General features: G+C 34.4%; 2 protein-coding genes across 4 annotated transcripts in view; both read left to right on the top strand.

Moving 5' to 3' along the window:
* On the top strand, nucleotides 7,104-10,019 carry LOC104780506 (probable anion transporter 4, chloroplastic). 3 transcript variants are annotated; one of them, XM_010505012.2, is made up of 9 exons: nucleotides 7,104-7,641; nucleotides 7,759-7,985; nucleotides 8,099-8,462; nucleotides 8,626-8,670; nucleotides 8,757-8,903; nucleotides 9,050-9,187; nucleotides 9,267-9,300; nucleotides 9,446-9,625; nucleotides 9,727-10,019. In XM_010505012.2, the coding sequence occupies exons 1-9, from the start codon at nucleotides 7,192-7,194 to the stop codon at nucleotides 9,732-9,734; spliced, it is 1,593 nt and encodes a 530-aa protein (XP_010503314.1). In that variant the 5' UTR covers nucleotides 7,104-7,191; the 3' UTR covers nucleotides 9,735-10,019. The 3 variants fall into 3 exon arrangements, with proteins under 3 accessions (XP_010503314.1, XP_010503315.1, XP_010503316.1); XM_010505013.2 differs by having other exon boundaries at nucleotides 7,192-7,641; nucleotides 9,730-10,019; XM_010505014.1 differs by having other exon boundaries at nucleotides 7,411-7,630.
* LOC104780505 (alpha-glucan phosphorylase 2, cytosolic) overlaps nucleotides 10,606-15,928 on the top strand; it is a 6,580-nt gene continuing 1,257 nt past the window's right edge. Inside the window, exons 1-15 of the mRNA XM_010505011.2 lie at nucleotides 10,606-10,903; nucleotides 10,984-11,198; nucleotides 11,372-11,551; nucleotides 11,644-11,820; nucleotides 11,899-11,984; nucleotides 12,140-12,329; nucleotides 12,412-12,504; nucleotides 12,756-12,940; nucleotides 13,025-13,142; nucleotides 13,214-13,342; nucleotides 14,002-14,220; nucleotides 14,302-14,505; nucleotides 14,833-14,991; nucleotides 15,309-15,572; nucleotides 15,733-15,923. Coding sequence (XP_010503313.1) covers nucleotides 10,995-11,198; nucleotides 11,372-11,551; nucleotides 11,644-11,820; nucleotides 11,899-11,984; nucleotides 12,140-12,329; nucleotides 12,412-12,504; nucleotides 12,756-12,940; nucleotides 13,025-13,142; nucleotides 13,214-13,342; nucleotides 14,002-14,220; nucleotides 14,302-14,505; nucleotides 14,833-14,991; nucleotides 15,309-15,572; nucleotides 15,733-15,923 — 2,399 coding nt within the window. The 5' untranslated portion in view covers nucleotides 10,606-10,903; nucleotides 10,984-10,994. The remainder of the gene's footprint in view (nucleotides 10,904-10,983; nucleotides 11,199-11,371; nucleotides 11,552-11,643; nucleotides 11,821-11,898; nucleotides 11,985-12,139; nucleotides 12,330-12,411; nucleotides 12,505-12,755; nucleotides 12,941-13,024; nucleotides 13,143-13,213; nucleotides 13,343-14,001; nucleotides 14,221-14,301; nucleotides 14,506-14,832; nucleotides 14,992-15,308; nucleotides 15,573-15,732; nucleotides 15,924-15,928) is intronic.

The raw sequence follows: 15,928 nt of genomic DNA, 5'->3' as shown, positions 1-15,928 counted from the left end.
CCAGAGGAAGCACCGGAGAAACAGCTTGTACCAGCGGAAGCATCGGAAGAAGTATTGATCGTCCCGGCGGGTCCTATAACAAGGTCACAGTCTAAGAGGTTCAACCAAGCCATCAATGCAATACTTAAGGAGTTGGACAAGAAGCTAGAAGACATGACTCAAACCACATTCACCATGCTCACAGCTCAAGGTGCTCGGTAAAGAATAAAGTGTTACTTTGGTGCTCTTTTTCCCTTGGTCAAGTTTTGTCCCATTGGGTTTTCTTGACAAGGTTTTTAATGAGGCCTAAGTAACATTTTTAGACCCCTTTTGCCAGCCCAAGTCGTGGTCCAAGGTCAAATACAAAAGCCTTGGCCCATTTTCTATCTTTTCTCTTATTCAAACTTGCATTTAATGTTTTGTAATTTCCTAGACATTATGCATGAGCTAGACTTTGGAAAAGCTCTTGCATGATTTCCTAGGCCTTTATTTCTCTCCTCTATCTCGTCCACCCCTTCTCCTATAAAAAGACAATGTAACTCTTCTTTGTAAACCATCAAACATTTTAATCAAAAACTTCTTTCTACTTGTTTGATCTGAGGAGTGTGTAATATCTTCTCAACTTGTTTATTTCTTAGTGTGTCATATCTAAGATATATCCAAGCTTGTAGTCTAAGAGACTTTCACCTCTCTTGGAAGTACATCTCAATTCCCCTTCAAATCCGCTGCATTCCACCTATTTCACCTTCATCGCCATTCATCTCTCCATTCCGCTGCATCTTCAATCCATTGATCATCATCAATCCGTCTGTTTATCTTCAAGACCTTGCAAGTGTGTTCTTGGGAGCAGATTCCTTGCCAGAAGTCTATCAGGCGGACATTGGAAAACAACTTGAGAAGAAATTGTTGACATCCTATAGGGAATTTGAGCTTGCCGACAAAAGAGTATAGATGACATGATATTATCTTGGCATTCCTTTTTGCAGAATCAATTTATCTTCACGAAAGAAGTATGGTCATCACCTCCTTGATTCATCATTCACAAATTCTAAGTCGTGAGATTGGGGAATCAAACGAAGAGAAACTAATTAGTCGATTAGGTAAGAATCTAATCGCGTGACTGGAGACCAACGAGAAGAATCCGGAGGGTGAGGTCAGGTCAGGTCTCACCACATGGTGTGTGTGTTTATATATATATGCATGCGATAAAGAAAATACTCGCAAACCGACGCAGAAATCCGCCTCCATCATCCTCGATGAACAACGTCAGAACAAGGGGGAGAACATAAAAAAAACAGAAATTATTTTTTTGTGTGTTTTTTTTTTCTTTTTATAGATTTGTTATTATAGTAAAATTTGTCTACTTAAAAATTGACATGTGTCATCATATGAGTGCCCTTGAGAATCGATTCTCACTTTTTAAAATTAAAATATAATATTTATTATTTATTTTTCATTTATTTTTAGTATGAGAAACTCTATAAAAAACTACCAATGCACATGACCTTAGTTGTTTGTATTGTAGGATCAATTATGGTAAATTTATCTTCCTTAAACCCATTTCTTTAATTTTCTATTTGTTTAGTATTTTAGTACCCTCGAATTTTATTTTATTTTGTTTTCAGGTCATATTTCTCCACAACTTTTGTTTATATAATTAGCTTAACCAAAATTTTGAGTCCAAAAAAAATATCTGGCATAATCAATAATTAAAACATTAATTTCAATTTGGATACTAATGATACATCAACGATATCAATAATAATCTTTGACAAACAAAAAAAGATACAAAAAAATTCAATCACAAAAATTTGTTTGATAAAAATAGCCAAAACTCTAAAAACTTAGATATCTCTAGAGATGTAATGCATTTTCCTATCTATTTCCACACTCTATTTTAGAGTGAAATAATATTCAACTCATCTCTATTTTTAATTTCAAAAATGAAGGTTCCAAATTTACTTTATATTTAGAATTATATATTTTCAATTTAGATTACTTTTGGAGATTTACGTTTAGAAGTTGGAAATATAGTAAAGATGGTATACCGAACCAAGACATAAATCTTATATTATTATGATGCATCTAAACAACTCGTAAACGTGTATATTTTAACATATGTAGTCTTGTTTAAATACACATAAATTATGTTCATAGTAATTAATAACGTTTTTTATTTATGTATCCTAATTTAAAAAAAAAAAACCAATATATTGTAAGGAGAAGGCTAGTATAATTCACTATGGTCCAAATATAAAGATCATATATTAAAATTTTGGTGTCAAAAATGTATTGTTTATTCTTTATGTAACAAATTTTTTTAGCAAAAAAAATAAAATGTGTTTGTTTTGTACATCGTTTCTTCATTTTGAACACCATACATGAGTTTTTCATCCATAATAAAAAAACTGTTAAATTTCTACCGATACACAACATGATACTTTCTCTCCTATTAATACATTAATGACTAATGTAATGAAAACAACAAGAAAGCTTAAAAAGGCTTCAAAAACATATGAAGACGATTCAAGATTTTTGGGAGTTATTGTGGTCTTAAGTTTAAGAATGTTTTTACCATTTGGCTAATCATTTTTCCATAGGGACAGAAGTGAAGCTAATAAACTATTTTTAAAATTAAATGGAAAATATTTTTATTTAGATGTTGTTTGCTGAAATCAACAATAATATAATTTGTTCTTACGAGACTAACTTATACCTAAAGAGAAAATACTAGTGAACGAAGTCGGTTTTGCTTTGATCTCCATTTTTACTATCTTTGATGAAAATGGTTTGAGTGTCACTTGTGGTAATGAATAGTACTGTTGAATATTTTATTTTTTGGTAGAGTTTTTCTTAGGTAAAAGCTTTGTTTGATTTATAGTTTTTTTTAATGACTTATAAATATAGAGTTCAATTTGAGATTTTATATAAATTACAAAGTTAAAATTTTAAATGACTCTTAATATAAAATAATAAAATGACATTTAAGCTAAATAATAGTATAGTTTTGGTAGAGTAAGTGTTTTTTTTCTCTTTTTTTTCTTTTGTCATCATGACCTAGTAATCAACTTTCTACTCTTCTATACGAGAAGCCGAGAAGGACCAGGCTCAAATTGCAACATAAATATCAAAATAACAAAATAAGAAAAATACATTACTGACCATCAATATTTGACCAATTCAGTCAAACGTAGTCTTTGGATTTCCTTCCAAATCAATGGGTCAAACTCGACATTACTATTTCATTGATTAGCTAACAATCATATATATATATGAGTGTCAAAATGATTAACTCAAGTCAAATCAACTTATTATCTAATGAGTTTAGATTAAATGAGTTTATGAATTAACCTAACTCATTTGTTTAAATGAGGTGACTTAATTCATGAACTCATTTAATTAGATGAGTTAAATGGTTAAATAAGTTTTAAATGAGTTTGTTTAGATGATGAAAAGAAAATCTAAAAGACAATGGCTAAATGATTCATATACAAGAAAATTAGGTTATTATAATTATTACAAAAATGTGGTATTACATCATTTATTTTCTGTTTTTGCATCAGATCTACATGATGCAAATATAATCTGCATCATTTTAATAAATAATTTATATTTTATTGATGTAAATAGTTTGTATCGGTTTATATCAAAATTGATATTAGTATCCAAAATATTTGAATGTCAATATATATCATTTATTTAAAATCAATATTCAAGAAAGCACTAGGCGTTAACTAGGCTTTAATCCAACGCCTAGCGCCTAGAACGCCGAATCAGAATCTAGAGGGTTTTAGGCGGTTTAGACGTTTATACTATAAACTAATATATCTGATATTATATATATAATTATACAAAATATATAAAATAATAATAAAATATTAAATCAAAAACAAAATAATAGATAAAAACGTTATTTCAGNGTTTATACTATAAACTAATATATCTGATATTATATATATAATTATACAAAATATATAAAATAATAATAAAATATTAAATCAAAAACAAAATAATAGATAAAAACATTATTTCAATTCATTTTAAATAACATATTAAACATTTATAATTATGTTTATAAAAATAAACTTTATAAATTTTAAATTTGTGAAATTAAAATTTTAAAAATACACTAAAATGATGATACTACAATTTTAGGCGGTCAAAACGGTCGTCTAGGCGGTGCTATAGCGCCTAGTGCCTAGACGGGGTGGAGGCGGACGCATAGAACGTTTTTTCGAACACTGTTTAAGATTAAAATTGATGTCAACATTTGTATCAGTTTATTTAAGTGATGTTAGTATTTATGTCCCTTAATTAAACTGATTTAAAATTAGTGTCAATTATTAAAAATGATTACAATAATTGCATCAGTTTCAAGTACCGATTGTATTATTAATATCCCTTGTACTGATGTTATTTAGTGTTAGTTTTCGAAGTGATTTTAATTTTTTTTATAATTGACAATAACCGATTCAAATAATAGAATCAGTAATATATAACTGATGTAAAACTAGTGTCAATTTTCTAAAGTGATTATAATAATTGTATCTGCATTAATCGATTTGAGATATTATTATCATCTGTACATAATTGATGGTAACTTTATGTCAGTTTTTATAAATGATTCTAATAATTGTTTCAGTTAAAAAAACTAATGCGAATATTTTTCTCATAGTATTTATAATTGAATTTTAATTCCAGAATAGTTTATTTAATTGATTTAAGAAATTAAAAATACAAAACGAAAAAGAATTGAATAAAAGAACCCACATATTAAATATAAATTAGAAATAGATAACATAAATCATCCATCGTGCAAATTCATAAAACATAAATAAATCAAAGTTGCTAAGAAATATTGTAAAACTAATGTAAAATATCATTGTATCATCACACGAAATTTTTCGTAGGCCTCCACGTCTTCTTCCAAGACACCTCTGTCACCGCAGATTTCATTTCTCCTCGCCTCTTAGGAGTAGCAGCAGGTGATGATCGAATAGTGAGTTTGCTTTATGATTATTGACGACATGATGGTTATATATATATATATATATATAGATATATATATATATATATATATAGGGTGATTAAGTGTTATTTTTCAAATGAAAAAGAGATCATTTCATAACCCTAAAGAATATACTAGTGCAAAAAGATTTTGTTCCATATACTAGTTAGTAGTTAGAAATTGTTTGTTATATATATGAGAGGAATTATAAACAAATGATGAGTTCATTTAGATGTGGTAATTTTTGTTTTTAAGATGTCATATAGATATTGTTTAGTTATACATATATTTTAATTTCTCTTTTTTTTTTTTTTGTTTTGGTTGCTCACACATATAGTGTTATTTTCATCATACATTGTTTTTTTCTAAAGTAATTTTATTAGTTGCAAACTAATGTAATTGTGGTTTCCGACAGTGTCGTAAGCTAGACTAAAGCGAACACAACCATTTTTGTTTACCGTATGTCTATTTCTATGACTTTTCTTTTAACAAAACAAAATCTAAAATAAACAAAGCATATTTTTACAGAATGTTGAGACTTTTTGCAGGAAAAAATACAGAAAAAAATAAACTAGAAGTTGATTAAGAAGATGTCATCGCGATCACTACATCAATCATACAACTTACTTGATGAATTAAGGTTCCAGAAAAATAGAGATACATATAGCTAGGTTTGCATTGTTTAGATGATGATTTGCTATAATATTATTAATGGATCAACTTTTTCAATATTTTTATCTTCTAATTACATTTATTTTTTAACATCAGTTTTAATTGATGTAAATTTTGTATTGTTTTAAAAATGATTTTTACTAAACATGAATAGATACATCAATTATCTAAATGATGTAAATGTATATTTTAAATCGACTTTTAAAAGTGATACAATATAATAGAAACTGAATCAATTTTAATTAACTGATATTAAATTAGATAATTATAATTATCAATTAAATTAATTGATGCTAAGTCATATATATATATACATATTTGCTTCATTTATCCATAAATAATTTAAACTTGCATTATTTAGTCTTGTGATACAATTTAATTTAGAGAATTTGTTAGAAATACCTTTTTTGAGATATCTCTTTTCAAAAATATCCTATTTTTTGAACATTTTCATTTTGCCCTCTTTTACACAATTACAATATGTTAAATTAATTTATAATATTTTTTTTTAGGTTTGGGTTCTCTATTTTATATTTAGGGTATAGTTTTTAGAGCATAAGGTTTAGTATTTGGGGTTTAGAGTTTTGAATTTAGTCATTTTATATATTAAAAAAATATTTTTGAAAATAAATACCATAAATGAGTATTTTTGAAAAGTAAAATCGAAAAATAAGTATTTTTAAAAATTCGGTACAATTTAAGTGATACAACACACTTCTTTTGTTTGTAGTGATTATAGAGACACAAAATTATCCAACTCAATATTAAACATCCTATATATATATTTATTTCAACTGCATTTAACTAATCATGTTTCCTGCTAATTTTTCCTTTTTTTTTTCTTACCTAGCTTAGTAAGCTAACATGCTACATATATAGTACTCGGCATATGTAATATACGTCGAAGCCTTGATGAATAACTAGTTAAACAGGTAAGATATATAAAAATTAAAAGGAATATATCCAGGATGCGACTATAATTTAATTGGATAACACGAGTAACATAGAGATTCGGATCTCCGACAAGTTCCCAAGAGAGCCTGTGTGTTCTTCAAAAAAACATTAGTAAGTCCCGAAGCCAAACAGTGTTTACGATATTACTATAGTTTATACTTTTTCTTTTTGTCGACACATACATACTGTATTTATTGTAATTGTTCTCATTTTCTGATAAAGATTGGAATCTTCCACGTGCTTACTCCAGATACAGTGACTGACAATTACTTTTTGATTGATTTGTTTAGCTAAAGATGGGATTACTCTTAAACTCCTGAATTTAAATACCCTTATCTAGGCAAAATTAAAATTCGTTTATACACTTTTATCATATCATGCTAATTAAAAAGCCCAAAACATACGGGCCTATTAAATGTTAATGGGCCCCAAAACGACGCGGATGTGTCACGCGATTTGGTTGTTGCAATCCGTAGACACCAACCGAGCGAGCATCTTCATCTTCATCTTCATCTTCGTCTTCTTCTTCTTCACTTACCGAACTAAATTACTAAGCGCTTAGCTCCAATTGGTGAAAAATGTGTTACTCTCTCTCTTTACAACCCTCAATAGACTACCGTAATCGCAAAACCCCAAAAATCCATGGAGATCGAGCAGTCTTGACTTCGAGCTTACCTACACTGAGGTTTCCGTCGTTGCCGGAGCGAGACCGCCGGAAAAAGTTGTTACTCTGCTCCGGGGGAGGCGTAGGCTCCTTGAAATTCGACGGAAACACTCCTGTGGAGCTATGTGGTATTATTCCACGTCATCGATTTAGAGTGTCTTGCAGCGATGCTCGCCGTACGCCGGCGGAGGTGACTGCGCAACCTGATTTTTCGGAATTTATAACGTCGGAGAGAGTGAAGGTTGTTGCGATGCTCGCGCTTGCTCTAGCGCTGTGCAATGCGGATCGTGTTGTGATGTCCGTTGCGATTGTTCCTCTTTCGCTTTCTCGTGGATGGAGCAAATCTTTTTCCGGTATCGTTCAGGTCAACTCTTTCAAGATTTTGATTCCTTCATATATTGTTTTGGTAAACAATTCAGTATTAAGTCGTTCTACTGTGCTCGTTGGTCTCATACTTTCTTGAATGTTTCTTTTTTGGTAGTCATCGTTTCTATGGGGATACTTAATTTCACCAATAGCTGGGGGAACTTTGGTGGACCGTTATGGTGGTAAGGTAGTCATGGCTTGGGGTGTGGCTTTGTGGTCGTTGGCTACTTTTCTTACCCCTTGGGCAGCTGATACTTCTTTGTGGGCACTGCTTGCTGCAAGAGCTATGGTGGGGGTTGCTGAAGGAGTGGCTCTTCCTTGTATGAACAACATGGTTGCGAGGTACTGATAGTATGTTTCTCAGTACTATTTCCAAATGTGATTGAGGCACACTCATGATTTTGAAACGAGCAGACACTGGTTATTGGGTTCTTAGTGATGGTCTTTTGATGTAGATGGTTTCCCCCAACGGAACGTTCTAGAGCTGTTGGCATTGCAATGGCGGGGTTTCAGCTTGGGAATGTTGTAGGACTCATGTTGTCTCCTATTCTTATGTCTCAAGGCGGTATATATGGCCCTTTTGTAATATTTGGGTTATCGGGGTTCCTATGGTTGCTTGTGTGGCTCTCTGCGACGTCGAGTGTGCCAGATCGACATCCACAGATTACAAAGTCTGAACTTGAGTATATAAAGCAAAAGCAGCAAACGTCTACTAGGGTGAACAAACAATACATAACAGGTGGAATACCTCCTTTTGGACGCCTTCTCTCCAAGATGCCGACTTGGGCTGTTATAGTTGCAAATTCCATGCATAGCTGGGTATGTATGAAGATTCCTCTCAATTCAACTCTTTCCTTCTTGGAACTATGAGGATTTCTTGTTGAAGTGAAATTGTTAGCACCAACTGCTATGACTTGTTATGATCAGGTGCTTTCCTATCTGTTGAATTTCATTTAACTATGACTTAATTACTTATTTCCAGGGTTTCTTTGTGATTCTTTCATGGATGCCCATATACTTCAATACAGTAAGGCCCTATCACCAACAAATTCTAAATAGAAATTTTGTTGCTTTTACTCTTCTTAAGAAATTTAAGAGAATATCATGCTGCAGGTATATCATGTGAACCTCAAACAAGCTGCTTGGTTTAGTGCTGTTCCATGGAGTATGATGGCTTTCACAGGATACCTTGCTGGTTTTTGGTCGGACTTGTTGATACGACGTGGTACAAGCATCACCTTAACGCGAAAAATCATGCAGGTTTGTGATTCCTGTCTCACTGAATTCATTGAATCAAGCAAGAGGTCCCTCGGACTGAAGAGTTCTGTATACATATCAAAATGGTGTTGAAGTGTTCATTTAGCCTTTTTCTTTTCTTTTGCTGACTGATGGATTTCATTTGGCAGTCCATTGGTTTCATTGGTCCTGGAATTGCTCTTATTGGTCTAACGACAGCAAAACAACCTTTAGTAGCATCAGCCTGGCTCAGTTTAGCTGTTGGGCTAAAATCATTCAGCCATTTGGGGTTTCTTATTAACCTTCAGGTACCCAAGCGTGTGTATCATACTTAACCCACACTACAAATTTTGAGTATCTTTCACATCTGACTTCCTCTTGTTTCAGGAAATTGCTCCAGAGTATTCTGGTGTTCTACATGGTACACTTTCTAATTCTCCTTTAATAGACATTGGTTTCCAGAGTTCCTATTGGTTCAATTATCACCGATGGCTACTTTGTACCTCTGAGAAGAAATTGGCCTTAGAAAATCGTTTGACTGGTATTCACCTTTTATATTGTTATAGGAATGTGTCTTACTGCTGGAACATTGGCTGCAATAGTTGGAACTGTTGGAGCTGGTTTCTTTGTAGAACTTTTGGGTTCCTTCCAAGGATTTATTCTTCTTACAGCAATATTATATCTCCTTTCCGCTCTCTTTTACAACATATATGCAACTGGAGAAAGAGTCGATTTTGACACAACAGGTTGGTATTTTCTTGAGTTATGGCTGTTTGCTTTCTGGTGTTCAGTTTCGTCAATTTTGTAATGATTTGTTGTTCCAATAATTTGCAAATGGTCCTCTTAGCAGCTTGAAGGAGGAGGACAAATCCACACATAAGAGATGGAGCATCAGCCAGTAGAGAAGTTGCAAATCTAAATAGAATCAAGCTACTTCTCTTTAAGTACATATATAAGGAACAAGATATATCCGGCCTTGTATAGAAGTTAGAAAAGATATCCACATTATTCTTCTCCTCCTCGATAAACAAATGAAAAATGTAGCAAGTTTTCCAATGTTGATGATTGAGTGTAGTGGAAACGCCTGTGAGAAGATAATGAAAAACAATGTTGAGTTAACTGATGACTTGTTTTTGTTAATTACACGTTGAATGTTAAAACCTCGAAGAAATTAGAAACTGAATCTAAAAGGGCACGGAAGCAGAGGAAAAGTGAAGTTTCAGCAGGTGCAGATCCGTGATTTTGGTACCTTGAGGTGCGCGCACTTTTCTCTACTTCGTGATTTTACATACATACACACGTGTTCATGTAGCTCTTTCCCACTCTAGTCCTCTCTCATTACCGTATTGATACGTAACGTAAGCAATCGAGCCACTACGTTTGGCTTTTTTACTCAGATTGGTTATAAATTTTGAATTTCTTCCGTTTGGCAAAATGTTGAAACTAAAAGAAATTTCAGAATCTTCCTTCTTGATTCTTTTCTTTTCTCATTCTTATTGTTCCATCAAATTCCTAAAAAAAGTCACTTATTTTCTTTTTTTAATGAATGTCTACATTAGGTTATCAAATAGTATTTTCTTTCTAATTAAAGTTCTTAGAAAAATGATCAATGGTCCCCAATCCCCAATACAAGAGGTGTTCTTTTTATACGAAAATAACATGAAGGGTCTCTCTAACTAAAAAACAAAGAGATGTGGGGGCTCCTAGAAGATATTTTCAACAAGAAAAATCACAAAGCTCTCCTGAGCTTCCTCTGACACATAAAAAACTTCAATTCACTCTCTTTTCTTGTGATCCTCACACTTTCAATCCTTCCGGAAAATCAAAAATCAAAAATCAAATCGCCAAAACGAAAAAAACAGAGACTCAAATTAAAACAACAACAAAACTAACGTTTCTGAAAAATATCTTACGCTTCTTTTTTTTTTTAGTATATACTGATTTCTCCATAGTATCTTTCTGCTTCATATAAGTTCTCTCAAGTGTCTCTTCATCTCTTCCCCAAATTACAGTTTCAAAATTTGGTAAATTGCTCACTAATTTTGATCTTAGTATTTTCTTTACTTCGGCAATAATTTCTGAATAACAGTGGTTGTTGTTTCAGGGAGATAAGCGATGGCGAACACGAATGGAAAAGCTGCGACGAGTTTGCCGGAGAAAATCTCGGCGAAGGCTAATCCGGAGGCGAACGAAGCTACGGAGATCGCTGGGAATATCCTCTACCACGCCAAGTACAGTCCACATTTCTCTCCGTTAAAGTTCGGGCCTGAGCAAGCTCTCTACGCTACGGCTGAGAGTCTTCGCGATCGTCTCATTCAGGTAATCAGTAAAGTAGATTTGAGTGTTTTAATTTATGGTTTTTCTCGTGGTTAGGTTCAACTGAATTTGCAGTTGTAGGGATCTTTCAAAGTTGATCTGAAACTATGAATGTGTTAATTTGTGTGTTTATGTGAGAGTGATATTAACTTGGGGATGTGTGAATTGTTTTGCAGCTGTGGAATGAGACTTATGTTCATTTTAACAAAGTTGATCCAAAACAAACATACTACTTGTCAATGGAGTATCTCCAAGGTCGTGCTTTGACAAATGCCATTGGGAATTTGAACCTTCAAGGTCCATATGCTGATGCACTGCGTAAGCTCGGTTATGAGCTTGAGGAGATAGCCGAGCAGGTACTTTTTGAGTTACTTGGGATTTTGATAATTTCTTTTTGATATTTTCCCCATTGGAAATGTTTTTGAGCTTTTCTGTTATGAAATTGTAGGAGAAAGATGCAGCTCTGGGGAATGGTGGGTTGGGGAGACTTGCCTCTTGCTTCTTGGATTCGATGGCTACCCTAAATTTGCCTGCTTGGGGTTATGGGTTGAGGTACAGACATGGGCTGTTTAAGCAACTTATCTCACAGAAAGGTCAAGAAGAGATTCCAGAGGACTGGCTTGAGGTGATGTTATATTGATGTGGTGATTTCGACAGATTATTTTGAGACTGTAACTCATCCTGTTTTAGTGGGAATTTGCAGAAGTTCAGCCCATGGGAAATTGTGAGGCACGACGTTGTATTCCCTGTCAGATTTTTCGGCAGTGTTGAGATAAATCCAGATGGATCGTAAGTATTAATGTTGGAACTTAAATGACTAAACATATGTCTGTACTTGAGATTTCTGTGGATGTATACACTAGGAGTTTTGCTATGTGTTCTCTGAATTTTCACCGAGCTTGCTCTTAAAAAAGCATTTAATGGATCAATTGACGATTTTGCAGACGGAAATGGGTAGGCGGTGATGTTGTACAAGCTCTTGCTTATGACGTGCCAATTCCGGGATATAACACAAAGAACACAATCAGTCTCCGTCTCTGGGAAGCAAAAGCTAGAGCGGAGGATCTTGATCTTTTTCAGTTCAATGAAGGAGAATATGAATTGGCTGCGCAGCTACGTTCTCGAGCTCAACAGGTTATCTTTTACGTACTGCTTTATCTTCTTTTGCCTTGTGGCTTTCTGTTTCACTCTAACAATGAAATGTATATATATGCAGATTTGCACTGTGTTATATCCAGGAGATGCTACCGAGAATGGGAAGTTATTACGTTTAAAACAACAGTTCTTTCTCTGCAGTGCTTCGCTTCAGGTTTGTCAATTTGATTGTAGGTTCCTTTCATTTTCTTCATTATTCTTAAGCCATAATGTATTGGATCAACTTAGGACTCTCTGATGGATGTCATTATGGACTGAAAACGATTAATTGTGGGCAAATATAAATTCAAAATAAATTTCATGTTGGCATATAAATTGGAACAAGAATTCCAAAATGACTACTACTTTCAAGTGATTCATAATTTTATTAGTACTTCCTCTTCACAATATGGGAACCTATGGCAGGATATTATATCAAGATTTCATGAGAGGAGCACGACCGAAGGCAGCCGGAAATGGTCAGACTTTCCAAGTAAAGTTGCTGTTCAAATGAATGACACACACCCAACTCTTGCAATCCCTGAGCTCATGCGATTGCTAATGGATGAAAATGGACTTGGATGGGATGAAGCTTGGGATGTGACATCAAGGTACTACATTTGTGCATGAACCAATCAGTATATCCGACAAAGTTTTTCCACTTTTCTGTTCGGACTTACTTGTAAGGTGTGCAGGACCGTTGCTTACACCAATCACACTGTCCTTCCCGAAGCGTTGGAGAAATGGTCACAATCTTTGATGTGGAAGCTTCTTCCTCGTCATATGGAAATAATAACAGAGATTGATAAGAGGGTATTTTTCTGATCATTCTAATGATTTGTTTCTGTCATCTCTTGCAATAATAGAGTATTACCATTCTGCAGTTTGTGAAAACCATTCGCGATACACGAGTTGATCTCGAGGACAAGATTTCAAGTTTGAGCATCTTAGATAACAATCCCCAAAAGCCTGTGGTGAGAATGGCTAACTTATGTGTTGTATCCTCGCATACAGTAAGTGTCCCCTCTGTCAAGATTATATTATATTTATTTTAAGTCCCATTTAGTCTTCATGTTTGAAGTGCTAATTATGAGAGCCTTTTGNCCCTGAGCTCATGCGATTGCTAATGGATGAAAATGGACTTGGATGGGATGAAGCTTGGGATGTGACATCAAGGTACTACATTTGTGCATGAACCAATCAGTATATCCGACAAAGTTTTTCCACTTTTCTGTTCGGACTTACTTGTAAGGTGTGCAGGACCGTTGCTTACACCAATCACACTGTCCTTCCCGAAGCGTTGGAGAAATGGTCACAATCTTTGATGTGGAAGCTTCTTCCTCGTCATATGGAAATAATAACAGAGATTGATAAGAGGGTATTTTTCTGATCATTCTAATGATTTGTTTCTGTCATCTCTTGCAATAATAGAGTATTACCATTCTGCAGTTTGTGAAAACCATTCGCGATACACGAGTTGATCTCCAGGACAAGATTTCAAGTTTGAGCATCTTAGATAACAATCCCCAAAAGCCTGTGGTGAGAATGGCTAACTTATGTGTTGTATCCTCGCATACAGTAAGTGTCCCCTCTGTCAAGATTATATTATATTTATTCTAAGTCCCATTTAGTCTTCATGTTTGAAGTGCTAATTATGAGAGCCTTTTTACAGGTGAATGGCGTTGCTCAGTTACACAGTGATATCTTGAAGGCTGAGTTATTCGCAGACTATGTCTCTATATGGCCAAACAAGTTTCAAAACAAGACTAATGGCATCACACCTCGGAGGTGGCTACGTTTCTGCAGCCCTGAGCTCAGTGATATAATCACAAAGTGGTTGAAGACTGACAAATGGATCACTGATCTTGACCTACTTACTGGTCTTCGGCAGGTCTGATTTTTATTTTTTTGAGAACCAGATTTGCAATGGGTTTTTATGTTGCCATGCTGATGTTATCTCTTCTTCTGCTAGTTTGCGGACAATGAAGAACTCCAATCTGAATGGGCTTCTGCGAAGACAGCCAATAAGAAACGTTTGGCTCAGTATATAGAGCGTGTAACTGGTGTGAGTATTGATCCGACAAGCTTATTTGACATACAAGTTAAGCGTATCCACGAATACAAGAGGCAGCTGATGAACATTCTTGGAGTAATTTATAGATTCAAAAAGTTAAAGGTACAGTTGGCTTACCCATCTATCTGGATTTGCCTTATGATTCCTAGTAGTTTATCTATGTTTTTTCCTTTGCGTGAAAAGTTATGGTAGACCTAATGCTATATAAACAAGTAAAAATAAGTGAGATACTTCAGGGCACTCCCTTTCCCTTGGCAAAATTTTCCAAAGTTTTTATGAGCTTTCTACATGTCGGTTCTAGCCAAAACTCATAAAGCTTCCCTGGGAACTTTTTATGCTTTTAACCAAAAGAAAATGTCCATAAACCATTGCTTAGGTCATGTATGTATTTCTTGTTTGACATTCTTTTCCTACGGCTAAATGTTACAGGAGATGAAGCCTGAGGAAAGGAAGAAAACAGTTCCTCGTACTGTCATGATTGGGGGTAAAGCATTTGCAACCTATACAAATGCAAAACGGATAGTGAAACTAGTGAATGATGTTGGCGACGTTGTTAACAGCGATCCAGAGGTCAACGAATACCTAAAGGTAACATTGCCTGAGTCTTCTTAAAATGTTATCCGTGTAACTTAGAGATAGCTAAACACGATGATTGCTTGCTTGCGTGATAGTGATGTTTGCCTCAGTTTGTTGCTGATTTGTCAATGTCAAATATTACAGATTTTTGTATCTCTCAAGATAAGGTTTCTTTTGGTTAAGTCTAATGCTAATTAAGCCTCCTTCTGAGAGCAAATCATTCTTATTCTTGCTACTTTGATGCAAATGCAATGAATTACTTTCTCCTTTTATTTTCCTGAACATGGCTTGAAGAATTTTTAACTGGTTTAACGAATATGGTTCTCTAGGTGGTATTTGTTCCAAACTACAATGTCACTGTAGCAGAGATGCTTATACCCGGAAGTGAGCTATCTCAACACATCAGCACAGCAGGCATGGAGGCAAGTGGTACCAGCAATATGAAGTTCGCTCTTAATGGTTGCCTTATCATAGGAACCCTTGATGGGGCTAATGTTGAGATAAGAGAGGAGGTTGGCGAAGAAAATTTCTTTCTTTTTGGGGCAACAGCCGATCAGGTCCCTAGACTGCGTAAAGAAAGAGAAGATGGACTGGTATGCCACTCTCTCCTTTTCTCCCTTGCATACTTTTTGTCTCTGTGGAACAAATGTGAGCCACCATGACCATACCATGAAGAACCTTGTGATGAAATCACTGTATGCTGCTGTACTTTCTCTGACATGAAATGTTTATGTGCATGTTGAAACTTATCAGTTCAAACCCGATCCTCGGTTTGAAGAGGCGAAGCAGTTTGTCAAAAGTGGAGTGTTTGGGAGTTATGATTATGGTCCGCTCCTCGATTCTCTTGAGGGTAACACAGGTTTTGGGCGTGGTGATTACTTCCTGGTTGGGTATGATTTCCCAAGCTTCATGGACGCTCAGGCCAAAGTTGATGAAGCTTATAAGTAAG

This window comes from Camelina sativa, chromosome 4 (genome assembly GCF_000633955.1).
Source record: "Camelina sativa cultivar DH55 chromosome 4, Cs, whole genome shotgun sequence".
NCBI lineage: Eukaryota > Viridiplantae > Streptophyta > Magnoliopsida > Brassicales > Brassicaceae > Camelina > Camelina sativa.
This window is presented reverse-complemented; position numbering and strand designations above follow the sequence as displayed.

Coding starts and splice junctions, on each gene's coding strand:
- LOC104780506 (XM_010505012.2), top strand. CDS start 7,192: ATGTGTTACTCTCTCTCTTTACAACCCTCAATAGACTACCGTAATCGC. Junction 9,188..9,266: donor GGTTTCTTATTAACCTTCAG/GTACCCAAGCGT, acceptor CTCTTGTTTCAG/GAAATTGCTCCAGAGTATTC. Junction 9,301..9,445: donor GTATTCTGGTGTTCTACATG/GTACACTTTCTA, acceptor ATATTGTTATAG/GAATGTGTCTTACTGCTGGA.